A 26,034-nucleotide genomic window follows, 5' to 3' on the forward strand; every position below is an offset into this window, starting at 1 on the left:
TGTGTGTGTGTGTCTCTGTGTGTGCGTGTGTGTGTGTGTGTGTGTGTGTGTGTGTGTGTGTGTGTGTGTTGTAACCTCAATAAATGCAACATCTTTTCCTAAAGTCAGTGAGTAATGGTGTAAAATAATCCTGATTTCATACCAAAAATAACTGTTTATTATCATCTAACAGGGTGAAGATGCAGTGGAGTCTGTTGGTGTTGATTGTGATGGGTAAGTGGATCATCTGGACAGCTCACTCCTCATCAACTCCAACTCACATTTCAGTTAAGAATATGGTCACCAAACCCACCAGACTCCATGTAAATAATCAGGACTTTTAGCGTGTATAGAGCCAGCATATCTCCACATGTAAATGGGTGAATTAAGGGTTTATTTCAACCAAACCAGAGTGGTGATTGTTGGAACAGTGGAAAGATGAACCAAGACGGCTTTTGATAGTTTTATTTAGTTTCTGTCCACTTTGAATGAAGTGTGTTTTATGATAAAAGTCCTGATTATTAACATGGAGTCTGGTGGGTTTAGCGAACGCAATTTGACGGATGTTTTTTATATTTTAAAAAAAGGATCTTTTTTTATTTTGTTTCCGTTACTGGACCAAATTTTTATGCCAACATATTTTAGTTAGCATGTATTAGCATTATAGCACATGCTACCATGTTAGCATATGCTAGCATGTTAACAAATTAAGTCTGGTGGGTTTGGTGATGGTGATTTTGGGGCTGTTTCATGTTAAACAAAAAGGATCTTACTCTTTAACATCAGTCACTTAGACACAAAAACATGAGTCCAGGTTTTAAAACAAAACAAAGTTACCTTTTAATGAACAGATGCTTGTCTAGCTCTCAGCTCCATCGCTGCAGTTTCTTCTCTGTTATCAGGTCAGTGTTCCTCCATTGGGGGTCAGCTGTATGACTACCACTTCATTGGAGACAAGAAGACCTGGAAAGAAGCCCAGGAGTATTGCAGAAAGAACCACACTGACCTGGCCACAGTGTCTAACCAGACAGACATGCAGAGACTCCTTGAATCCACAACTGAACAGTATCAAGGTGGAGCCTGGATTGGGCTGCAAGACAAAACAACAAACACTGTGTGTCGCTGGCGCTGGTCTCAGTCAGGGGTGGAGTTCAACGTGACTGAGAGTAAATGGTCTCAAGGACAGCCGGATAATTTAGGCAATCAGGAGAACTGTGTGAGGATGAATGATGGCACATGGCAAGACGACTCTTGTTCTACAAAATATAACTTTATCTGCTATGAAGGTGAGAATATGTGGTGCATAGAGTCTGCTCTCCCCTAAAAAACTCCCCAGAAGTGGTTTGTTCCAGCATCATTCTGACCTATATTCATGTTTCTAGTGACGGCGCCCTCTAGTGGCCGTAGTAGTTCTGACTACCAGAGAAGGTATCGGTCACGGTTTTAAACACGTCATCAACGTTGTGAAATGGTCCCAGTTTGGTTAGTTTAGACACCAAAACTACTGAGTTAAGTTGATAAAAAAGATGGAGGTTTGGGTTCAAACTAGGGATGCACCAAATCCAGATTTTTGGGGTTTGCCGTACCTGAAGTTGCTGCATTCTGGCTGCTGTCTGTAGATTCCTTCATGCACAACTCATATTCTTCCGGATGTTTCATACCAGATGTTGTAACAGCGGTGATGTTGTGTATAGTTTAGGGTCCTCGCCACCACCAGACTAATCAGCATTGCAGATTGAACATGTAGCTGGACTTGAATGGTCTTCTTTTGACTGAAAGTACTGCCAAACTACACTTTTTCTGCTCACCAGTTCCATTTCACTTCCTCACAGCCTACTGCATTGAACGCTCCACCTACATAAACACCTTCCTGTAATCAACGGCGCCGTCATTACGTCGACCAGCGTAGCGCGCGGAGTGCAAGCGTAGGGTTTGGTGGGAAATATTCTAAGATTCAGCAGAAACCCAACCCTGTCAAAAAGCCCAATATTCAGCCCAATCAGAAGCAGAATCCTGGATTCGGTGCATCCCTGCTCAAATCAGACGTGACTTCACTTCCTGAAGGTGACCACGTGACCCAGAACGTGACGTAGCTCCGTTTGTTCCTTAAAATTAAAAAAACTCTGTTTCCTTTTCTTTTCTAATGGAACATGAACCCCGGTCTCCTGGGTGGAAGTCCTGTGTTTGTTTGCCCCCCCCCCCGCCCCCCCAACTTGCTTCCCTGGGAGGAAGTCCCCCCCACACCCTGCCTCCTTACCAGGACATTTGGCGCTCTTCTACTTCCTCACCTTACTTCCTGCTTTGCTCCCGTCAGAACTACTACGGCCACTAGAGGGCGCCGCCACTAGAAACATGAATATAGGTCAGAATGATGCTGGAACAAACCAACTTCTGGGGGAGTTTGTTAGGGGAGTAAAGTCTCTGAATTGATATCACATTATTGTTTTAAAATAAGAATAATGTAGGATTTTATGAGACTAAATAAAAACATTTAAGTTTGTCTGTGTGTTCCACAGAACACAACAAGACCGGCAAAACATTTCATATCAGTGACCATATCAGTCCCTCTGTGATGACCTGGCTAGATGCTCAGAGCTACTGCAGAGAACATCACACTGACCTGATCAGTGGAGTCAAACAGCTGAAAGACTTCAAGACACAGCACCCAAATGCTGCAAACCGAATTTTCTGGATCGGCCTGTTCAGAGACTGCTGGAGTTGGTCAGATGGGAGCAGTTTCTCTTTCAGATCCTGGGATGATGAAGAACCTGATGATGATGACTCTGAGAAGCAATGTGCTATGACTACGTCAGATGGAAAATGGAGCTCTGATGACTGTGATGAAAGAAAACCCTTCTTCTGCTACAACGGTGAGTGTATCAGAAGTCTTCTGTTTAATGATTTAATTTATTTATTAGTTTATTATAAGAATTATGGTATGAGGTTCATCGTTGTTGAATATCTTGATAATGATATAACTCGCGATAAATAAACAGATAAAGTGTTCTCAGTTCTGCTAAAATACAACAAACTGCTTGTTAGATTTAAAACAAATGAAAGGAAATCATTTCCAACTTTCTTTTGTTGAACAAATTGGATGTTGAGTTGAATATAAAAGGCAGCACTAAAAATAGAATGACAGATACATTTTATCATTTCATCTTTTGGGCCGACTTTACTGTTTTTTAAAAGGCTGTAGCGAGCTCCATTTTAAAGTTAGAAAGAAGATGAAGAAGATAGAAGAATCATTAAAACATAGATGATCTAAGGAATCCATTTAGTTCCACGTTAACTTGGGAACATGGATATATAATGTTTTAAAAAATTTCTCCTGGAACCATCACCTTATCGTGGTGGAGAGGTTTGTGTGTCCCTATGAACCTGAGGGCTGTGTTGTCTGGAGCTTTGTGCTCCTGGTAGGGTCTCCCAAGGCAAAGTGGTCTCAGGGGAGGGCCCAGACAAAGAATGGTTCAAAAACCCTATGAAAAAACGAGTTAGAGATGGAGTGACCCTGCCCGGAGGAAGCCCGGGGCCCCCGTCTGGAGCCAGGCCCAGATGGAGGGCCCGTCAGCGAGCGCCTGGTGGCCGGGTTTGCCAAGGAGCCCGGCCGGGCACAGCCCGAAAAAGCTACGTGGCACCTCTCTCTCCAACCCATGGGCCCACCACCTGTGGGAGGAACCGCTGGGGTCGGGTGCGCTGCCACATGGGTGGCAGTGAAGGTCAGGGGCCTCGACGGACCAGACCCGGGCAGCAGACGCTGGCTCTGGGGACGTGGAACGTCACCTCTCTGTGGGGGAAGGAGCCGGAACTTGTGCGGGAGGTGGAGCGCTACCAGTTGGATCTGGTGGGGCTTACCTCTACGCACAGTCTCGGTTCTGGAACCATACTCCTGGATAGGGGTTGGACTCTTTTCCTCTCCGGAGTTGCCCAGGGTGTGAGGCGCCGGGCAGGTGTGGGGATACTCACAAGCCCCCGGCTGAGCGCCGCTACGTTGGAGTTTTCCCCGGTGGACGAGAGGGTCGCCTCCCTACGCCTGCGGGTTGTGGGGGGGAAAACTCTGACTGTTGTTTGTGCGTATGCACCAAACAAGAGCTCAGAGTACTCTGCCTTCTTGGAGACCTTGAATGGAGTCCTGTATGGGGCTCCAGTGGGGGACTCCATAGTTCTGCTGGGGGACTTCAACGCGCACGTGGGCAATGATGGAGACACATGGAGAGGCGTGATTGGGAGGAACGGCCTCCCTGATCTAAACCAGAGTGGTTGTTTGTTGTTGGACTTCTGTGCTAGTCATGGATTGTCTATAACGAACACCATGTTCGAACATAGGGATGCTCATAAGTGTACTTGGTACCAGAGCACCCTAGGCCAAAGGTCAATGATCGATTTTATAATCGTTTCATCTGATCTGAGGCCGTATGTTTTGGACACTCGGGTGAAGAGAGGGGCAGAGCTGTCAACTGATCACCATCTGGTGGTGAGTTGGGTCAGAGGGTGTGGGAAGACTCTGGACAGACCTGGTAAGCCCAACGGGTAGTGCAGGTAAATTGGGAACGTCTGGAGGAGGCCCCTGTCCGACAGACTTTCAACTCACACCTCCGGCGGAGCTTTTCGTGCATCCCTGTGGAGGCTGGGGGCATTGAACCCGAGTGGACAATGTTCAAAGTTTCCATTGCTGAAGCTGCGGCGGGGAGCTGTGGTCTTAGGGTCTTAGGTGCCTCAAGGGGCGGTAACCCACGAACACCGTGGTGGACACCGGTGGTCAGGGAAGCCGTCCGACTGAAGAAGGAGTCTTTCCGGGATATGTTATCCCAGAGGACTCCGGAGGCAGTTGCAAGGTACCGAAGGGCCCGAAGGGCTGCAGCCTCTGCCATGAAAGAGGCAAAGCAGCGGGTGTGGGAGTAGTTCGGAGAAGACATGGAGAAGGACTTTCGGTCGGTCAAAAAGGGGGACCAGAGGGTGTGTGCCAATTACAGGGGTATCACACTTCTCAGCCTCCCCGGTAAAGTCTACTCCAAGGTGCTGGAAAGGAGGGTTCGGTCGATAGTCGAACCTCAGGTTGAAGAGGAACAATGCGGATTCCGTCCTGGTCGTGGAACAACGGACCAGATCTTTACTCTCGCAAGGATCCTGGAGGGAGCCTGGGAGTATGCCCAACCGGTCTACATGTGCTTTGTGGATCTGGAGAAGGCGTATGACCGGGTCTCCCGGGAGATACTGTGGGAGGTGCTGCGGGAGTATGGGGTGAGGGGGTCCCTTCTCAGGGCCATCCAATCTCTGTACGACCAAAGCGAGAGCTGTGTCCTGGTTCTCGGCAGTAAGTCGGACTCGTTTCAGGTGAGAGTTGGTCTCCACCAGGGCTGCGCTTTGTCACCAATCCTGTTTGTAGTATTTATGGACAGGATATCGAGGCGTAGTCGGGGTGGAGAGGGGTTGCAGTTTGGTGAGCTGGGGATCTCATCGCTGCTTTTTGCGGATGATGTGGTCCTGATGGCATCGTCGGCCTGTGACCTTCAGCACTCACTGGATCGGTTCGCAGCCGAGTGTGAAGCGGCTGGGATGAGGATCAGCACCTCTAAATCTGAGGCCATGGTTCTCAGCAGGAAACCGATGGAGTGCCTTCTCCAGGTAGGGAATGAGTCCTTACCCCAAGTGAAGGAGTTCAAGTACCTTGGGGTATTGTTCGCGAGTGAGGGGACAATGGAACAGGAGATTGGTCGGAGAATCGGCGCAGCGGGTGCGGTATTACACTCAATTTATCGCACCGTTGTGACGAAAAGAGAGCTGAGCCAGAAGGCAAAGCTCTCAATCTACTGGTCAGTTTTCGTTCCTACCCTCACCTATGGTCATGAAGGCTGGGTCATGACTGAAAGAACGAGATCCAGGGTACAAGCGGCCGAAATGGGTTTCCTCAGGAGGGTGGCTGGCGTCTCCCTTAGAGATAGGGTGAGAAGCTCAGTCATCCGTGAAGAGCTTGGAGTAGAGCCGCTGCTCCTTCGCGTCGAAAGGAGCCAGTTGAGGTGGTTCGGGCATCTGGTAAGGATGCCCCCTGGGCGCCTCCCTAGGGAGGTGTTCCAGGCACGTCCAGCTGGGAGGAGGCCTCGGGGAAGACCCAGGACTAGGTGGAGGGATTATATCTCCAACCTGGCCTGGGAACGCCTCGGGATCCCCCAGTCAGAGCTGGTTAATGTGGCTCGGGAAAGGGAAGTTTGGGTCCCCTGCTGGAGCTGCTACCCCCGCGACCCTTATCGTATAAGCGGAAGAAGATGGATGGATGATGGATAAAAAATTTCTCTTAGCATCACTGTCGTGCCAATAATGACGTTAAATCAAACCCTCTCGTGTAATATTGCTTCATCACAAAATATATAATGTAATGTTACAGATGTTATATAAACTGTGCTTGTCTCCATGGGCGGAGCATTTGGGTCTCTGCCACTAATTGACTCCGCCCCTGATTGATTGATTGACTCCCCTTCTCCCCTGATAGATTCAGTGATCCTGATCAAGAAGAACAAGACCTGGGAGAACGCGTTATACTACTGCAGAGATCACTATCGTGACCTTGTCTCCATCACCAACCAGGACGAGCAGCTCTGGGTCCAGGAGAGAGCCAAGATGGCCTCCACTCCCTACGTGTGGCTGGGACTGCGCTACACCTGCACTCTGGACCTCTGGTTCTGGGTCACTGACGAGATGGTCTGCTACAACAACTGGGGCCCCGACCAGCCTGAGGACAACTGCACCACAGCTGGAGCCATGGACCGAGAGGGAACGTGGGTCAAAAAGCACGATGACAACCAGTTTAATTTCATCTGTTCCAAGTAAAAACCAGCAGAATGAAACTAAGTACATTTACTCAAGTACTGTACTTTAGTAATAATGTTGTTGAGATGAGGTACTTTACTTATTTCTTAAAGTTAATATTTCAAGAAAAAAGTCGTAATATTTCAAGTAAAAAGTTGTAATATTTTAAGACCAAAGTTGTAATATTTCAAGTAAAAAGTTGTATTATTTTCAGGAAAAAGTCGTAATGTTTTGGTAAAAAAATTGTAATATTTTGGGAAAAATGTCATAATATTTAGGTAAAAAACTCTTCATATTTCCAGTAAAAAATTAATAATATTTCTAGTAACAAAAAAAAAATAAAAAATCGTAATATTTCAAGTAAAAAAGTGGTAATATTTTGGGAAAATTATCGTAATATTTTGATAAAAATATCATAATGTTTTGGGATAAATATCGTAATATTTGGGGATAAATATAATATTTCAAGTTAAAAAGTCATAATATTTTAAGAAAATCATAACATTTCAGGAAGAAAGTTGTAATATAGTAGACTGGGTAAACCAGCCCAATCTGCTGGTGATTTGATTCCTCCCTGCAGCTCAGGCTGGATACCTGTACGTTTATCTCTCCTGCGTCCATTATGAATATGCAGGAACCAATCACAAACTGGCTTATCAATCTGGCGCGCTATTGGTGGGTTTATCATGATGACGATAGAGAAGAGCCCAAGCAGCTTCTTGTTTACATTCAACATGACGGCAACCGAAGCGCAGCGACCCATTGATGCTGCTGTCGCTGCTACGTCACCTGGATCGTTGCTCTGATTGGTTGAAGGACTGTCCAATTGCATCATTTGAACTATGCCCGTTGATCCCGCCTCTTGTGCAGAGAAAATCCAGAGCAGACTCCCCAGACTAATGTTCAATCTTAAAGATGGAGCTTGGTCTGGTGATAGCAGGACTAGTAATATAGATCTTTAACTTTACATTTTAACAGTGTGGGATTAATACTTTTACTGAAGTTAAGGATGTGTTTTATTCATTTACTCACTTTGTTTGCAGTGGTGTGACGTCCTCTGGGATTATTGAATGGCATTCTGGGAAATGTAGGAACTTATATCTCAAAGTAAGTATTTCAAGAAAAATTGTCATAATTTTTTTTTTTTAAAGTCATAATATTTTGGGAAAAAAGTCGTAATATTTCGGAAAAATGTTGGTGAAAAAGTCACAATATTTCAAGTAAAAAAGTCGTAACATTTTGGGAAAAAATTAATATTTCAAATAAAAAAATCATAATACTTTAGGAAAAAAGTTGTAATATTTCGGAAAAATTTAATATTTTAAGAAAAAGTCGTAATATTTCAGGAAGAAAGTTGTAATATAGATGTTTTGCCTTACATTTTAACAGTGTGTGATTCTTTACTTAAGTTAAGATGTGTTTTATTAATTTACTCACTTTGTTTGCAGTGGTGTGACGTTGACATACTGTGTGTCCTCTGGGATTATTGAATGGCATTCTGGGAAATGTAGAAATTCATATTTCAAAGTAAATATTTCAAGAAAAAATGTCATTATATATATTTTTTTAAAAGTCGTAATATTTTGGGACAATTTTATTGAATGGTAACAAAAGTAAATAAAAAAAGTCGCAATATTATAATTAAAAAAATCATGATATGTTAAAAAATGTCGTAATATTTCAAGTCAAAAAAGTCATATTATTTCGGGTAAAAAGTCATAATACTTCAAGAAAAGAAATTGTAATATTTTTTCTTCTTAAAGTGTGAAGTTCTGGTGAATATCTGATGTTATATTATGTAAAATCTGATTCTGATTATCACATTTTTTCTTGAGTTTTATGTAACCAAAGAATAGTTTTCTCTGAGTCTAAATAAACTGTTAAACCACAGAGTGGTCCTCTCTTTTCACTAACTCAAAATCCTGTTATCACATCATGAAACTGGGTCTGTGTGTACTGGGTCTGTGTGTACTTGGTCCAGTGTTGGGCAAGTTACTTTTAAAAAGGAATTAGTTACAGTTACTAGTTACTTCATCCAAAAAGTAACTAAATTAGTTACTCAGTTACAAATTATAAAAGTAACTAGTTACTTCAGAAAGTAACTATTGCGTTAAAACGTACATTTTTAAATGCTCAAATGTGACCCCACCTCCACCTACCCCTCTTTAATGGAACTTAAAATACATGTGCATGATAAATCTGAATATTATAATGAAATGGACACTTAATACAATACATTATTAACAGAAACAATGTACATTAATCTAAACTATTTTAATGTTGCTGTGGGACAAAGTGAGACTAGCCTCCAATCAAATGCCATGTATGTAGATATTATGTTTATATAGTGGATCAACACAAATAACACAATAGATCTTTTGGAACTTTTGATATTTATTGCCCCTCAACAGGCCACAACTGTGTAAAATTAAATTATGCTTGTTAAGCACTATACCAAAAATAAATAACAATTGAAGCTGCAAGCTGCAATGGACGGGTCCTCGCGCCTGTGCGCATGTCGGAGTTACTGCCGGACGTCGCTCCTTGCGACTGTGCATTTGCGTGGCACTCAGACACTGCAAATCATCACCAATGAAAAGGGAACTCCCTGCCAAGTTTAATGATACCTCACACAAGACTCTACATCATACATTTCATTAGCTGTGAAAGGCAGCGTGGCCTAAGCATAGGTGGTCAGGGCAAACTATGACCAACAAAAAAGAAAGTCTCTGCTGAGTTCATTGATACCTCACATAAGACTCTACCTTAAACGGTTGAAATGTTATGCAGGGGGCGTGGCCTGAGTGAGTGGGCGTGGTTAAAGTATAGGGGACGGCTCAGTATCACATGTCGACCACACATTATAAGTTTCATGTAAATTGGATGAGGTTTGTCGTAAGGCTGATTTCCTGTTGCCAGCGGGGGGCGCTATGTCCAAAAGTCAATATTGGCCTGTATGTGTCATCAGGCCTGGACTCTTGTTGATTGTGGGAAATTTCAAGCAGATATGACAACGTACACAGTAGTTACAGCCACTTTGTCGTTCATCGCTAAACACTCAAAATGGCCGCCACGCCACGCCCACAACGTTTCACGAAAAGTTTTTCTTTTAATAACTTTTCATCTTTAAGGTGTTGAGAAGATACACACCAAATTTGAAGCCCATCGGATGAAATCTCTAGGAGGAGTTCGTTAAACTCTAGCACCTTGACTTTTAGGCCTACTTCCTGTTGCCGTTGCCACTAGGTGGCGCTATGACTTTGAGTCAATTTTATCCAGTAAATGTCCTCAGAGTTAGAGTCCTATGAATACTGAAAAGTTTTGAGCCAATTGGACAATGTACACTAAAGTTACACCCACTTCCTCTTTTGATGGCGAAACGCACAAAATGGCCGCCCCGCCACGGCCACGCCCTATGACGAAAAGTTTTTCTTTTAACAACTTTTCATCTTTAACTTCTTAAGATGGTACAGACCAAATTTGAAGTTGATTGGATGAAATCTCTAGGAGGAGTTTGTTAAAGTACGATGTGGAAATGGCCAAAATGGCATTAATTTCGACCTTTGAATTAAAAATGGTGAAAGTGGGCACAACTGAAGCCACATGTGCAAAACTCAAACTACAGTCTGCAGAACCAACAGTCACCTGAACTAAACAGTTCACATCTCCTGAAAAACTCATTCACAGAAACACAACTCTTCACACACGTCTCAGAACAGACTCAGTGCAGAGAAACACTACGAACAATCCTCACTGAGACACACACACACTGAGACACACACACACTGAGACACACACAAAGACACACACACACAAGACTGTGGTTAACAGTTTTGACAGCAGTATGTTAGCATTTCAACAAAGTGCTATAAATCCACAGTGTTGTGCAGGTTGTGGTTAAAGTGAAGAGAATATCCTAGCGAAATGAAAGACATAACCGTTTTATCTTAACCAAGCAGCCTTTCCGGATAAAGAAATAAAATTTATTTCACCTAGGAATCTTCAGTGGCTCAGTCCTGCTGTTAACAAAAATTATCCCGTCACCTTCCCACTCCCCCAGCGGGAACTGGCAGCCGTAAAAACAGCAATTCAAGCTTGAGGTCGTTGTTCAAGGAGTTACCAAATGACTCCACCGTGCACGGTGTTTCAGGACCCAAAACCTGGAAAATGCGGATGGATGTTTGGGATCCGGCTCGAAGGACCAATTTGTTAAGATATTTACATTATCAAAGAATAGACAGAAACACTGAAGATCTCTCAATGTTCATTTTTACTTGCGAACACAAGGAGCCAGTTACAGCACTTACTACAAAGTACAGATGATCGAAATGCTCTCTACAACAGCTTTAGTAATATAACGTGGAATGTGATAGAAAGTCTATAGTCATAATAAAGAGTCAATGTCGTCTTCCTTATCTTCAGACCATTCCGTGCTCTAGACAAGGACACATAGTCCTTGTCTAGAGTGGCTGCAGGGCCCCCCCTAGTGGCTGCAGGCCCCCCTAGTGGCTGCAGGGGCCCTAGTGGCTGCAGGGCCCCCTAGTGGCTGCAGGGCCCCCTAGTGGCTGCAGGGGCCCTAGTGGCTGCAGGGCCCCCTAGTGGCTGCAGGGGCCCTAGTGGCTGCAGGGCCCCCTAGTGGCTGCAGGGGCCCTAGTGGCTGCAGGGCCCCCTAGTGGCTGCAGGGCCCCCTAGTGGCTGCAGGGCCCCCTAGTGGCTGCAGGGGCCCTAGTGGCTGCAGGGGCCCTATGCATCCGTATAGTCCACCTGTAGGAAAAAACGGTTCTGCTCGAAGCAGAACTTGGCAGATTTGCCGATTTTGAGACTCCACTTCTCTTTGAGAAATTCACCCAGAAGAAGCAGAGAGTTTGTGAATCGGCTGCTTTTAAAAATGTAATCTTAGTTTTGCGTGATTTGCTGAACTTTAAGATGGATAAGGAACGTGTCATTTTCTAGAGCTCTCCTTTTTAAATTGTCGTCTTTTCAGCGCCGTTTTACACTTTCTACTGCCCGTTTAAAACAGCTAATTTTTGCTCGTGGTAACATCCTCCAACAAGCACCAGTGACTGAAGTGTACGCGGACGGTTTGTTAGTTTTTTTAGCAAGGTGCTGCCGTCAGAGAACTCAAAACATGAATACATCATCATGAACCAGGCTGCACTCTGAGAGTGGGCTGCATGAATGTAGAGAACAGTGGGCTGCAAGACAAAATAAATACTGTAAACACAAAGAGTGGGCTGCGAGTGCAGGCGGCCTAGGGACAGCATCTATGATATTCAAATATAATTTCAACCCGGCCCGCTGGGGATTCTCCCGGTGCTCCCGGTTAGCCAGTCAGGGCCTGATGATACAGATCTGACACGTTGATATTTTAATATTCAAATGACAGCCAGAGTGTATGAAGAGGATCAATAAGGTGTTGAGAGCAGTCTCCGTCGGCACAGAAAGGGAGAAACATCAGAGCAGAGGGAAGCTGTGGACATTCACAAGATGTAAGTTATAAACTCGGCTGTTTGATTTCACATTTTAATGTTTGTGTTGTCTTCACGTCGACCGTGCAACTTTTTATTCTTCTGGCTCTAAATTGACTCTTTTTGTTCTACGTTGTGGTCGTCTTTTTTCTCTCGTCATTTCTTACCGATGTTTTTGTGACATTTTTCCTGTGATTTTCTTGACATTTTTGTTGTTTTTTTCAACGTTATTTCATAAAAATGTTTTTCTCCAAATGGTATGAAATTGACTAAAACTCAGAAATGATCTCTCAGCCAGGAGCCCCATGTCTGGACATTTTAACAGGAGTTGTCTGTAGAACGTGATTCACATTTATATTTCTGTTTTTTACATTTCAAATTGAATAATTTCCCTGTGTGTGTGTGTGTGTGTGTGTGTGTGTGTGTGTGTGTGTGTGTGTGTGTGTGCGTCTCTGTGTGAACATAGAGTCCAGTTTGAAAATAACCCAAAGTTACCCTTTACTTTGCAGCTGAATGTGATGAATAGTTAAATATTTGATTTGTATCCTGAGGGACTGGGTTATAAACTGTATCCCTAAACATAAAGACAGGCTGTTCTTCTGTCTGCCCCCCCCCCCCCCTCCCCCACTAAACCTACTCCGCCAACATTTGAATATAATTATGTCATTCTCATATTTATTTTTAACATTAATTCAAAAAGTCTAATGTATGAATGCAAATGTCACAGTTCAAGGTGTTACACTGTTGACTTGTGTGTCTGTCTGTCTGTCTGTCTGTCTGTCTGTCTGTCTGTGTGTGTGTGTGTGTGTGTGTGTGTGTGTGTGTGTGTGTGTGTGTGTGTGTGTGTGTGTGTGTGTATATGTGTGTATATCTGTAGGGTTACATTGCAGCTTGTTTCTTGCTTTGGACCATTTTTAAAGATATTTGTTCCCATCAGTCACTGAGACACAAACACATGGGAACATAGAGTCCAGGTTGAAAATAACCCAAAGTTACCCTTTACTTTGCAGCTGAATGTGATGAATAGTTAAATCTTTGATTTGCATCCTGAGGGACTGGGTTATAAACTGTATCCCTAAACATAAAGACAGGCTGTTCTTCTGTCTGTTTCCTCCTCACTCCTCCAACATATTAATATCATTTTCATATTATTTCCTTTAACACAAATTCAAAAAATCCCCAACAGGAAACATATGAATGCTAATGTCACATTTCAAAGTGTTACACTGTTGACTTGTGTGTTCGTCTGTGTGTCTGAGTGTGTGTGTGTGTTTGTGTTGTAACTTCAGTAAATGCAACATCTTTTCCTAAAGTCAGTGAGTAAAGGTGTAAAATAATCCTGATTTCATACCAAAAATAACTGTTTATTATCATCTAACAGGGTGAAGATGCAGTGGAGTCTGTTGGTGTTGATTGTGATGGGTAAGTGGATCATCTGGACAGCTCACTCCTCATCAACTCCAACTCACATTTCAGTTAAGAATATGGTCACCAAACCCACCAGACTTCATGTAAACAATCACTACTTTTAGCGTGTATAGAGCCAGCATTTTTTCCACCAGACTCCATGTAAATAATCAGGACTTTTAGCGTGTATAGAGCCAGAATATTTCCACATGCAAATGGGTGAATTAAGGGTTTATTTCAACCAAACCAGAGTGGTGATTGTTGGAACAGTGGAAAGATGAACCAAGACGGCTTTTGATAGTTTAATTTAGTTTCTGTCCACTTTGAATGAAGTGTGTTTTACGATGCTAAAAGTACTGATTATTTACATGGAGTCTGGTGGGATTAGCGAACGCAATTTGGCAGATGTTTTTATTTTTAAAAAAGGATCTTTTTTCTTCTTTTTTTCTGTGACTGGACTAAATTTTTATTTAGCATGTTTAACTCTTTAACATCAGTCACGTAGACACAAAAACATGGGAAATAGAGTCCAGGTTTAAAAACAGAACAAAGTTACCTTTTAATGAACAGATGCTTGTCTAGCTCTCAGCTCCATCGCTGCAGTTTCTTCTCTGTTATCAGGTCAGTGTTCCTCCATTGGGGGTCAGCTGTGTGACTACCACTTCATTGGAGAGAATATGACGTGGAAAGAAGCCAAGGATTATTGCAAAGGGAACCACACTGACCTGGCCACAGTGTCTAACCAGACAGACATGAAGAGACTCCATGACTCTGCGACTGCAAAGTTTCCACAGTATCAAGGCGGAGCCTGGATTGGGCTGCAAGAAAACACACCAAACATTGTGTGGCACTGGTCTCTGCCAGGGGTGGAGTTCAACGAGACTGAGAGTGAGAGTGAATGGTCTCCAGGACAGCCGGATAATAAAGGCTGTGTTAATTCGAGGCGTGATAACTGTGGGTGGATGAATGATGGCACATGGCATGACGACTCTTGTTCTAAGCTATATAACTTTATCTGCTATGACGGTGAGAATATGTGGTGCATAGAGTCTGTTCTTCCCTAAAAAATTCCCCCAGAAGTGGTTTGTTCCAGCATCATTCTGACCTATATTCATGTTTCTAGTGGCGGCGCCCTCTAGTGGCCGTAGTAGTTCTGACTACCAGAGAAGGTATCGGTCACGGTTTTAAACACGTCATCAACGTTGTGAAACGGTCCCAGTTTGGTTAATTTAGACACCAAAACTACTGAGTTAAGTTGATAAAAAAGATGGAGGTTTGGGTTCAAACTAGGGATGCACCGAATCCAGATTTTTGGGGTTTGCCGTACCTGAAGTTGCTGCATTCTGGCTGCTGTCTGTAGATTCCTTCATCACTACTCGTATTCTTCCGGATGTTTGATACCAGATGTTGTAACAGCGGTGATGTTGTGTATAGTTTAGGGTCCTCGCCACCACCAGACTAATCAGCATTACAGACTGAACATGTAGCTGGACTTGAATGGTCTTCTTTTGACTGAAAGTACTTCCAAACTACACTTTTTCTGCTCACGAGTTCCATTTTCACTTCTTCACAGCCTACTGCATTGAACGCTCCACCTACTTAAACACCTTCCCGTAATCAACGGCGCCGTCATTACGGCGACCAGCGTAGCGCACAGAGTGCAAAAGTAGGGTTCGCTGGGAAAAGAATTTGAAGGATCGGCAGAAACCCAACCCCGTCAAAAAGCCCAATATTCAGCCGATTCAGAAGCCCATTCCTGGATTCGGAGCATCCCTGCTCAAATCAGACGTGACTTCACTTCCTGAAGGTGACCACGTGACTCAGAACGTGACGTAGCTCCGTTTGTTCCTTAAAGTTAAAAAAACTCTGTTTCCTTTTCTTTTCAAACGGGACATGAACCCCGGTCTCCTGGGTGGAAGTCTTACTTACTTCCTGCTTTGCTCCCGTCAGAACTACTACGGCCACTAGAGGGCGCCGCCACTAGAAACATGAATATAGGTCAGAATGATGCTGGAACAAACCACTTCTGGGGGAGTTTGTTACGGGAGAACAGACTTGAGACAGAATTGATATCACATTATTGTTTTGAAATAAGAATAATGTAGGATTTTATGAGACTAAATAAAAACAACAAAGTTTGTCTGTCTGTTCCACAGAACACACAAGACCGGCAAAACATTTCATATCAGTCCCACTGTGATGACCTGGCTAGATGCTCAGAGCTACTGCAGAGATAATCACACTGACCTGATCAGTGGAGTCAAACAGCTGAAAGACTTAAAGACACAGCACCCAAATGTTGCAAACCAAATTTTCTGGATCGGCCTGTTCAGAGACTGCTGGAGTTGGTCAGATGGGAGCAGTTTCTCTTTCAGACTCTGGGATAAAGACCCTGAGAAGACATGTGCTATGACTACGTCAAATGGAAAATGGAGCTCTGATGACTGTAATAATAAAAAACCCTTCTTCTGCTACAACGGTGAGTGTATCAGAAGTCTATCTAATGGTACTGTACATCTACATCTGTTTAATGATTTACTTTATTTAGTAGTTTATTATAAGAATTATGGTCTGAGGTTCATCGTTGTTGAATATCTCGATAATGATATAACTGGCAATAAATAAACAGATAAAGTGTTCTCAGTTCTGCTAAAATACAACAAACGGCTTGTTAGATTTAAAACAAATGAAAGGAAATCATTTCCAACTTTCTTTTGTTGAACATATTGGATGTTGAGTTGAATATAAAAGGCAGCACTAAAAATAGAACAACAGATACATTTTAAAGTGCAGTTTTCTGCTGAGATTTTACTTTCAACTGCAGAATATCATTCTTTTTTTTGTCTTTTAAAAGGCTGTAGCGAGCTCCATTTTAAAGTTAGAAAGAAGATGAAGAAGATAGAAGAATCATTAAAACATAGATGATCTAAGGAATCCATTTAGTTCCACATGTTAACGTGTTGGGAAGGTGGATATATAAAGTTTTAAAAAGTCTCTCTTAGCATCACTGTCGTGCCAATAATGACGTTAAATCAAACCCTCTCGTGTAATATTGCTTCATCACAAAATATATAATCCAATGTTACAGCTGTTATTTAAACTGTCCTGTGTTTGTCTCCACGGACGGAGCATTTGGGTCTTCGCCACTAATTGACTCAGACACCAATTGACTTGGACACTAATTGACTCAGACACTAATTGACTTGAACACTAATTGACTAAGACACTAATTGACTCAGACACTAATTGACTCAGACACTAATTGACGTGGACACTAATTGACTTGGACACTAATTGACTCCGCCTCTAATTGACTCAGACACTAATGGACTTGGACACTAATTGACTCCTCCCCTGGTTGGCTCCTCCCCGAATTGGCTCCGCCCCTGATTGACTCTGTCCCTGATTGGCTCCCCTTCTCCCCTGACAGATTCAGTGATCCTGATCAAGGAGAACATGACCTGGGTGGACGCGTTATATTACTGCAGAGATCACTATCGTGACCTTGTCTCCATCACCAACCAGGGCGAGCAGCTCTGGGTCCAGGAGAGAGCCAAGATGGCCTCCACTCCCTACGTGTGGCTGGGACTGCGCTACACCTGCACTCTGGACTTCTGGTTCTGGGTCACTGACGAGACGGTCCTCTACACCAACTGGGGCCCCGACCAGTCTGGGGACGACTGCAACTTGTCTGGAGCCATGGACAGAGAGGGAACGCACCAGTGGGTCAAAATGATCGACGACAACTACAAGTTTAATTTCATCTGTTCCAAGTAAAAACCAGCAGAATGAAACTAAGTACATTCACTCAAGTACTGTACTTTAGTAATAATGCTGTTGAGATGAGGTACTTTACTTATTTCTCAAAGTAAATAATGTTTCAAGAAAAAAAGTCGTAACATTTCAAGTAAAAAAGTTATAATATTTTGGGAAAAAAGTCGTAATATTTCAAGTAAAAAAGTCATAATTTTTTAAGAACGAAATCATAATATTTAAAGAAGAAAGTTGTTATATGGATCTTTTATTTTAAAATTTTACAGTGTGGGATTCATAGTTTTACTTAAAGTGCCTATATTATGAAAAACATCACTTTTTCTAGGATTTGGGGAGTTATTTTTATTTTGGTAGTTTTATACAATTTATTTTATAGATTAGGGTGAACTCTGTGTGTTGTAGCAGCTAGCTTCATGCTAATAGGGCTTACCCAGTTACTGCCCATTTTCCACTCTCACCAAAGATAGGATAAAGTGAGAGGTCTCACTCTGTAGCTAAAACAGAGAGCTCGACACACAGGGTGAAAAGAGGAGCTGCAGCAATGTGCAGTACTACAAAATATGGTGTTTTTTGAAAATTAAACCATGTAAAGTTATTCTGATATTACCTCTAAATACAATTATGAACCAGAAAATGAGCATAATATGGGCACTTTAATTTACGGATGTGTTTTATTCATTTACTCACTTTGTTTGCATTGGTGTGAAGTTGACATACTGTGTGTCCTCTGGGATTATTTAATGGCATTCTGGGAAATGTAGGAATTTATATCTCAAAGTCATAATATTTTGGGAAAAAAGTAATAATATTTCAACTAAAAAAGTCATAATATTTCAAGAAAAACAGTTGTAATATTTCAAGAAAATGAGTCGTAATACTTTGGGAAACAAGTTGTAATATTTTGGGAAAAAAGTAATAATATTTTAAGAAAAAAGTCGTAATATTTTGGAAAAGAAGTCGTAATATTTCAAGGAGAAAGTCATAATATTTTGGGAAAAAAGTCGTAACATTTTGGGAAAATAGTCGTAATATTTCAAGTAAAAACAAATGTAATATTTCAAGTAAAAAAGTTGTAATTTTTCAAATAAAAAAGTCATTTTGGGAAATATTCATAAAATTTGGGGGAAAATATCATAATATTTTGGGAAGAAAAGTTGTAATATAGATCTTTTACTTTACATTTTAACAGTGTGGGATTAATACTTTTACTGAAGTTGAGGATGTGTTTTATTAATTTACTCACTTTGTTTGCAGTGGTGTGACGTTGACATACTGTGTGTCCTCTGGGATTATTGAATGGCATTCTGGGAAATGTAGGAAGTTATATCTCAAAGTAAATTTTTCAAGTAAAAAAGTCGTAATATTGTGGGGAAAAAGTCATACTATTTTTGGAAAAAAGTCGTAATATTTAAGAAAAAAAGTCATAATATTTTGGGAAAAAAGTCATAACATTTTGGGAAAAAAGTCATAATATTTTGGGAAAAATTTTATAATATTTTGGGAAAAAAGTCGTAATATTTGGGGGAAAAAGTCATAATATTTTGATAAAAAAGTCGTAATATTTCATAAAAGAAGTCGTAATATTTTGGGAAAAAAGGTGTAATATAGATGTTTAACTTTACATTTAACAGTGTGGGATTAATAGTTTTACTGAAGTTAGGATGTGTTTTATTCATTTACTCACTTTGTTTGCAGTGGTGTGACGTTGACATACTGTGTGTCCTCTGGGATTATTGAATGGCATTCTGGGAAATGTAGAAATTTATATCTCAGAGTAAAAATTTTTTAAGAAAAAAGGAGTAATATTTTGGGGAAAAAGTCACAATATTTCAAGAAAGAAAGTCGTAATATTTCAAGAAAATTCATAATATTTTGGGAAAAATTTTATATTTTGGGAAAAAAGTCGTAATACTTTTAAAAAAAGTCCTAATATTTCAAGAAAAAGTTGTAATATTGTTGAGAAAAAGTCGTAATATGTTGGTAAAATGTTGTAATATGTTGGTAAAAATGTCATATTTTTTTGTGAAAAAATTCGTAATAGTTCAAGAAAAAAGTAGTAGTAATATTTTAAGAAGCAAATCATTATTTTGGGAAAGAAAGTTGTAATATAGATGTTTAACTTTACATTTTAACAGTGTGGGATTAATACTTTTACTGAAGTTAAGGATGTGTTTTAATAATTTACTGTCTTTGCAGTGGTGTGACGTTGACATACTGTGTGTCCTCTGGGATTATTGAATGGCATTCTGGGAAATGTAGGAACTTATATCTCAGAGTAAATATTTCAAGAAAAAGAATCGTAATATTTTTGAAAAAAAGTTGTAATATTTTGGGAAAAAATGTCATAATATTTTCAGTAAAAAAGTTGTAATAATTTGGGAAATAAGTTTTAATATTTTGGGAAAAAAGTTGTAATATTTTGGGGAAAAAGTCGTAATATTTCAAGACAAAAGTCATAATATTTCAAGTAAAAAAGTTGTAATATTTTAATTGTTTAAATTTTCATTGGGGGAGATATAGATTACGATTTGTTATTTTCTGAAGTTATTTTTTCTTCTTCTTAACGTGTGCATTTCTGGTGAATATCTGATGTTATATTATGTAAAATCTGATTCTGATGATCATATTGTTTCTTGAGTTTTATGTAACTAAAGAATAGTTTTCTCTGAGTCTAAATAAACTGTTAAACCACAGAGTGGTCCTCTCTTTTCACTAACCCAAAATCCTGTCATCACATCATGAAACTGGGTCTGTGTGTACTGGGTCTGTGTGTTCTGGGTCTCTGTGTTCTGGGTCTCTGTGTTCTGGGTCTGTGTGTTCTGGGTCTCTGTGTTCTGGGTCTGTGTGTTCTGGGTCTGTGTGTTCTGGGTCTCTGTGTTCTGGGTCTGTGTGTTGGATTGCTAACGTTATTAAATGGTGATTATTAACTGAGCAGCTAATCAAAAAATTAAATTAAATCAACAATCAATCCAATATTTTCCATCTTCTTCTTAACACCAACACACAATTCCATTCTCAAATGTTTAAGATGTTTGTTTAAAGTCACAAATTGAAAAAAAATTAAACAGCTAGTTCACCTGTTGTTCCTTTGGTTATTTCCTCCTCCCAGAACAGCCAGGATCAATCAGAGTTTTGCGGTAACTGCATTGGCAAATTAATCCAAACACACGAGTTACTGTATGACCGGTTACTGCTGAGTAAAAGGCTATTTGTTAAACAGAGTCCGACGCAGTCAGTCTACATAAAAACCCACCAGGGCTACATTTACTCCCAGACAGTGGTATAGTATACGCGATACGCAGGTATACTGTAGCCTAAAGTATACACACTACAATACATTATACTAGCATACACCACTGCTCCCAGGGAGAACATTGAGGGCAGAAACTCCATCACTGATCTATTTCAGCCGAATCTTCTCTGTCCGAGCTCGGCTACAAACACCAGATCTGCAGCATGTTACCGTGTCGATCGCTACCGAGCCTGTTAGTAACCGGCAGTGTTCGAGTCCAACAAAGTGCTGCTACGAGGGACTAAACACAGAGATGCATAAACACACTGTGGTGCTCAAGATTGTATTGCAATGATGTATTCCTCCACACGTAAAATATAACTAGCACTGCAGTTACCAAATGTAAAGTTACTTTATGAGTAGAAATAAGTGCATTAGTGCGGCGGTCAACAAAAAGTCTTCTCTCCCAGGCCCCCCCCCCTCTCTGTCAACGCCCAAAAACCCAACAGGTGAACAGGTGAAGCAAACAAATATGTTATCATTTCCGCTCAAACCGTCATGAAAACGCCCACCACCTACAATATAATAATCAATAAATAATATAAATGAGAACATAAACAACGTACAGTATGTGGCTCCTACAGGCAGACTACAGACAACGTGATCTTCACCTGTTCAACTCTAACTTTAACACATAGTAGGTGAATGTCCTGCTGTTTTTACAGACATGTGAACTCACCACAGACAGGGAAACACTGGAGCACATTAGTCTCTCAACGGTGTACCCGTGTTGCTATGGTTTCCGAGTTGAAGGACATGTTTCCTCTGAATGGTGTGAAACCGCTTTGAGTTATGCTTTCTCTCATTTATTGGCTGTGTCCCAGGTGATAGCCAATCAGCAGCGACGTGTCTGTAACCTTATGGTAATAAAAAGGCACACAACAGGGTGTTCAACGCACCCCTGGTTGGCTACGTTTTGTCTGGGCTGAACAGGTGTAAGAAACTGCCAATTAGATTAATTTACTTATTAATTGGAGGTGCCATAACCATAGACAGTTAAAGAAATGGACCAACAGATCCCGTGTCTCTGGACGGAGACCAGTGAAGTCTCTTTCCCGGTGATGGCTGAGCGTTACTGAGCAGCCTCCAACTGAGCTTGAAGACGTAGATGTGACGTGAGCAACCTGTCTGAAAGTTGGAAGTCTTCTGGTAGCTGTGCCAAGAGAAATCTCAATCATTCCCAATCTAGCAGAGACGGAGAGCGTAGGTATATGTAAGGAGATAACATAGACACAGGCTAATTATTGATCACTAAAATGATAGTTAACATTAGTAATTAAACTTAAACAGCTAATGGAAGTCCAAACTGCCTGAGAGCTTCTCCTGTACTATACGGTAATTCCTCTACTATGAGACAGTAAGTCTCGTGGTTATGACCCAATCGTTAGCCTATTTTTATAAAAACGTCTGCTACGGAGCCATAACGTGAGCTACAAGGTAATGGAGCCTTTTATACATTGTCGTGTTTCTTTAGAAATAAACAACGGACAAATAGAGTCTTTAAACTCTTCAGATGTAAAGTTATTCTCTGACAAAGTGACGTCAAAATGAATGGCAGTCAATGGGATGCTAACGGGAGGTGATGGCTTGTTAGCATCAAAATGGCGCCATAGGAGGTACGCTGTGTGGAGAGAGGTTTACCCCCTTGGCCATAACACATAGGTGTAATTTACGGGGGTGGGTGGAGACTGTGCCTACTAATTGGGAGGCCAGGGATAAGGAACGAAAACATGTAAAACAAGCAGTGTCACTATCCTGAGTGGCCGTTTGATAAAACACACAAGAACCCCCGAAAAGTTTCTAGACCATCAACAGAAACAAATCACGAGGTCAGAAGAAGCCATGTTGTCATCCCATATGTGGCTGGGCTGTCTGAGAAGTTCTGGAGAGTGTTCTCCAATTACATTTTCATCAGAAGAGCAACCTGGTGTATGCGATCAAATGCAAGGAGGAGTGTAAAGATCTGAACATTGGGGAGACAAAACAGCCGCTCAGCTGACGCATGTATCAACACAGGAGAAAAACCTCCTCAGGACAAGACTCAGCGGTCTATACTCATCTACAAGAAGAACAACACAGTTTTCAAGATCAAGATGTCTACATCCAGAGAGGATAGGTGGTTTAAAGAGGCGTCAAGGAGGCCATGTTTGTTAAAGTGGAGCGACCCTCTTTAAATAGGGGAGGTGGGTTGAGACATCATTTGTCTTCAGCCTACAACATGGTTCTGAAAACCATTCCCAGGAGCTTTACAGATACACCATCCTGCTCCTCCTCTTAAGCAGGGGGAGGGGCATCATCTGAAGCTGCTGGGACACCATCTTCTCTGGCAACACAAATGGACTACATTTTAGCAGTCATGTGACTTCATGCCATGAGATCATGTGACTGTGTTAGTTTCTTTCAATTGTTAAATGACAGTGGGAACAACTGAAGCCACATGTGCAAAACTCAAACTACAGTCTGCAGAACCAACAGTCACCTGAACTAAACAGTTCACATCTCCTGAAAAACTCATTCACAGAAACACAACTCTTCACACACGTCTCAGAACAGACTCAGTGCAGAGAAACACACACACACACACACACACACACACACACACACACACACACACACACACACAGAGACACACACACACACACACACTGAGACACACACACACACACACACACACACACACACACACACACTGAGACACACACACACACACACACACACACTGAGACACACACACACACACACACACACACACACACACACACTGAGACACACACACACACACACACACACACACACACACACACACACTGAGACACACACACACACACACACACACACACACACACACACACACACACACACACACACACACACACACACACACACACACACACACACACACACACACACACACACACACACACACACACACACACACACACACACACACACACACACACACACACACACACACACACAAAGAGACAAATACACACACACACACACACACACACACACACACAGACAGACACAGACAGAAGTTTCCAGGGAATGATAAAGATCTGACACATTAATATTTTCATATTCAAATGAGGACAACAAAGGGACAGCCAGAGTGTCTGAAGAGGATCAATAAGGTGTTGAGAGCAGTCTCCGTCGGCACAGAAAGGGAGAAACATCAGAGCAGAGGGAAGCTGTGGACATTCACAAGATGTAAGTTATAAACTCGGCTGTTTGATTTCACATTTTAATGTTTGTGTTGTCTTCACGTCGACCGTGCTACTTTTTATTCTTCTGGCTCTAAATTGACTTTTTTTTGTTCAACGTTGTGATCGTCTTTTTCAACACTTCTGTCGCTTTTCAGCAAAGTTTTTTATAATTTTTTTTGTCATTTCTTACCGATGTTTTTATCACATTTTCACTGAGCTTTTCTTGACGTTTTTGTTATTTTTTTCAACGTTATTTCATAAAAATGTTTTTCTCCAAATGGTATGAAATTGACTAAAACTCAGCAATGATCTCTCAGCCAGGCGTCCCATGTCTGGACATTTTAACAGGAGTTGTCCGTAGAACGTGATTCACATTTATATTTCTGTTTTTACATTTCACGTTGCATAATAATTTCCCTGTGTGTGTGTGTGTGTGTGTGTATGTGTGTCTCTGTGTGTGTGTGTGTGTGTGTGTGTCTGTGTGTGTGTGTCTGCGTTTGTGTTTCTGTGTGTGTCTCTGTGTGTGTGTGTGTGTCTGTGTGTGTGTGTCTGCGTTTGTGTGTCTTTCTGTGTGTCTCTGTGTGAACATAGAGTCCAGGTTGAAAATAACCCAAAGTTACCCTTTACTTTGCAGCTGAATGTGATGAATAGTTAAATCTTTGATTTGCATCCTGAGGGACTGGGTTATAAACTGTATCCCTAAACATAAAGACAGGCTGTTCTTCTGTCTGTTTCCTCCTCACTCCTCCAACATATTAATATCATTTTCATATTATTTCCTTTAACACAAATTCAAAAAGTCCCCAACAGGAAATATATGAATGTTAATGTCACATTTCAAGGTGTTACACTGTTGACTTGTGTCTGTGTGTGTGTGTGTGTGTGTGTGTGTGTGTATGTCTGTGTGTGTGTGTCTCTGTGTGTGTGTGTGTTGTAACTTCAGTAAATGCAACATCTTTTCCAAAAGTCAGTGAGTAAAGGTGTAAAATAATCCTGATTTCATACCAAAAATAACTGTTTATTATCATCTAACAGGGTGAAGATGCAGTGGAGTCTGTTGGTGTTGATTGTGATGGGTAAGTGGATCATCTGGACAGCTCACTCCTCATCAACTCCAACTCACATTTCAGTTAAGAATATGGTCACCAAACCCACCAGACTCCATGTAAATAATCAGGACTTTTAGCGTGTATAGAGCCAGCATATTTCCACCAGACTCCATGTAAATAATCAGGACTTTTAGCGTGTATAGAGCCAGCATATCTCCACATGTAAATGGGTGAATTAAGGGTTTATTTCAACCAAACCAGAGTGGTGATTGTTGGAACAGTTGAAAGATACGGTGGCCGACAGCGGCAAACGCCCTGCAACTTAAGAAAACACATGGAAATAGACAAAACACAAGAAAATTAATAAAACAGCTTCATTAGTTTGGCAACACATGCGCAGCATTCAGCAAACGCACTGCAAATACACACCACACAAACAAATACACACAACACAACACACCCAAATACACACAACACAACCAAATACACACAACACAACACAACCAAATACACAAAACACACCCAAATACACACAACACAACACACCCAAATACACACAACACAACACAACCAAATACACACAACACAACCAAATACACACAACACAACCAAATACACACAACACAACACACCCAAATACACACAACACAACACACCCAAATACACACAACACAACACAACCAAATACACACAACACAACCAAATACACACAACACAACCAAATACACACAACACAACACACCCAAATACACACAACACAACACAACCAAATACACACAACACAACACACCCAAATACACACAACACACCCAAATACACACAACACAACACAACGAAATACACACAACACAACCAAATACACACAACACAACACACCCAAATACACACAAAACACCCAAATACACACAACACAACACAACGAAATACACACAACACAACCAAATACACACAACACAACACAACCAAATACACACAACACAACACAACCAAATACACACAACACAACACAACCAAATACACACAACACAACACAACCAAATACACACAACACA

The 26,034-nt window shown here is 41.5% G+C and overlaps 4 protein-coding genes across 4 annotated transcripts in view; all 4 read left to right on the forward strand.

The window, feature by feature from the left end:
• The window catches only part of LOC116045359 (C-type lectin domain family 4 member F-like), a 3,845-nt gene extending 2,419 nt beyond the window's left edge, over positions 1-1,426 (forward strand). Inside the window, exons 2-4 of the mRNA XM_036007719.1 lie at positions 173-213; positions 882-1,265; positions 1,362-1,426. Of these exons, the coding sequence (XP_035863612.1) occupies positions 173-213; positions 882-1,265; positions 1,362-1,426 (490 nt within the window). The remainder of the gene's footprint in view (positions 1-172; positions 214-881; positions 1,266-1,361) is intronic.
• Positions 1,427-2,539: 1,113 nt separating this feature from the next.
• LOC118496241 (C-type mannose receptor 2-like) lies at positions 2,540-6,909 on the forward strand. The gene is made up of 2 exons (XM_036007171.1): positions 2,540-2,849; positions 6,467-6,909. The coding sequence occupies exons 1-2, from the start codon at positions 2,552-2,554 to the stop codon at positions 6,802-6,804; spliced, it is 636 nt and encodes a 211-aa protein (XP_035863064.1). The 5' UTR covers positions 2,540-2,551; the 3' UTR covers positions 6,805-6,909.
• Positions 6,910-12,136: 5,227 nt separating this feature from the next.
• On the forward strand, positions 12,137-14,762 carry LOC116040402 (L-selectin-like). Its single transcript, XM_036007720.1, has 4 exons — positions 12,137-12,272; positions 13,633-13,673; positions 14,280-14,546; positions 14,752-14,762. Coding segments are annotated over exons 1-4 (321 nt in total). The 5' UTR covers positions 12,137-12,270.
• Positions 14,763-15,857: 1,095 nt separating this feature from the next.
• Positions 15,858-17,435, forward strand: LOC116040401 (putative C-type lectin domain family 20 member A). Its single transcript, XM_031285688.2, has 2 exons — positions 15,858-16,137; positions 17,089-17,435. The coding sequence occupies exons 1-2, from the start codon at positions 15,858-15,860 to the stop codon at positions 17,433-17,435; spliced, it is 627 nt and encodes a 208-aa protein (XP_031141548.2).
• The last annotated feature ends 8,599 nt before the right edge of the window (positions 17,436-26,034 follow it).

Source organism: Sander lucioperca, chromosome 11, assembly GCF_008315115.2.
Source record: "Sander lucioperca isolate FBNREF2018 chromosome 11, SLUC_FBN_1.2, whole genome shotgun sequence".
Classification (NCBI taxonomy): domain Eukaryota; kingdom Metazoa; phylum Chordata; class Actinopteri; order Perciformes; family Percidae; genus Sander; species Sander lucioperca.

What these genes read in the sequence shown, in the direction of transcription:
- LOC118496241 (XM_036007171.1), top strand. Translation starts at nt 2,552, where the DNA reads ATGACCTGGCTAGATGCTCAGAGCTACTGCAGAGAACATCACACTGAC. An exon ending in ACCCTTCTTCTGCTACAACG is followed by an intron (nt 2,850 to 6,466) that starts GTGAGTGTATCA and finishes CTCCCCTGATAG; the next exon opens with ATTCAGTGATCCTGATCAAG.
- LOC116040402 (XM_036007720.1), top strand. An exon ending in GTTGGTGTTGATTGTGATGG is followed by an intron (nt 13,674 to 14,279) that starts GTAAGTGGATCA and finishes CTCTGTTATCAG; the next exon opens with GTCAGTGTTCCTCCATTGGG.
- LOC116040401 (XM_031285688.2), top strand. Translation starts at nt 15,858, where the DNA reads ATGACCTGGCTAGATGCTCAGAGCTACTGCAGAGATAATCACACTGAC. An exon ending in ACCCTTCTTCTGCTACAACG is followed by an intron (nt 16,138 to 17,088) that starts GTGAGTGTATCA and finishes CTCCCCTGACAG; the next exon opens with ATTCAGTGATCCTGATCAAG.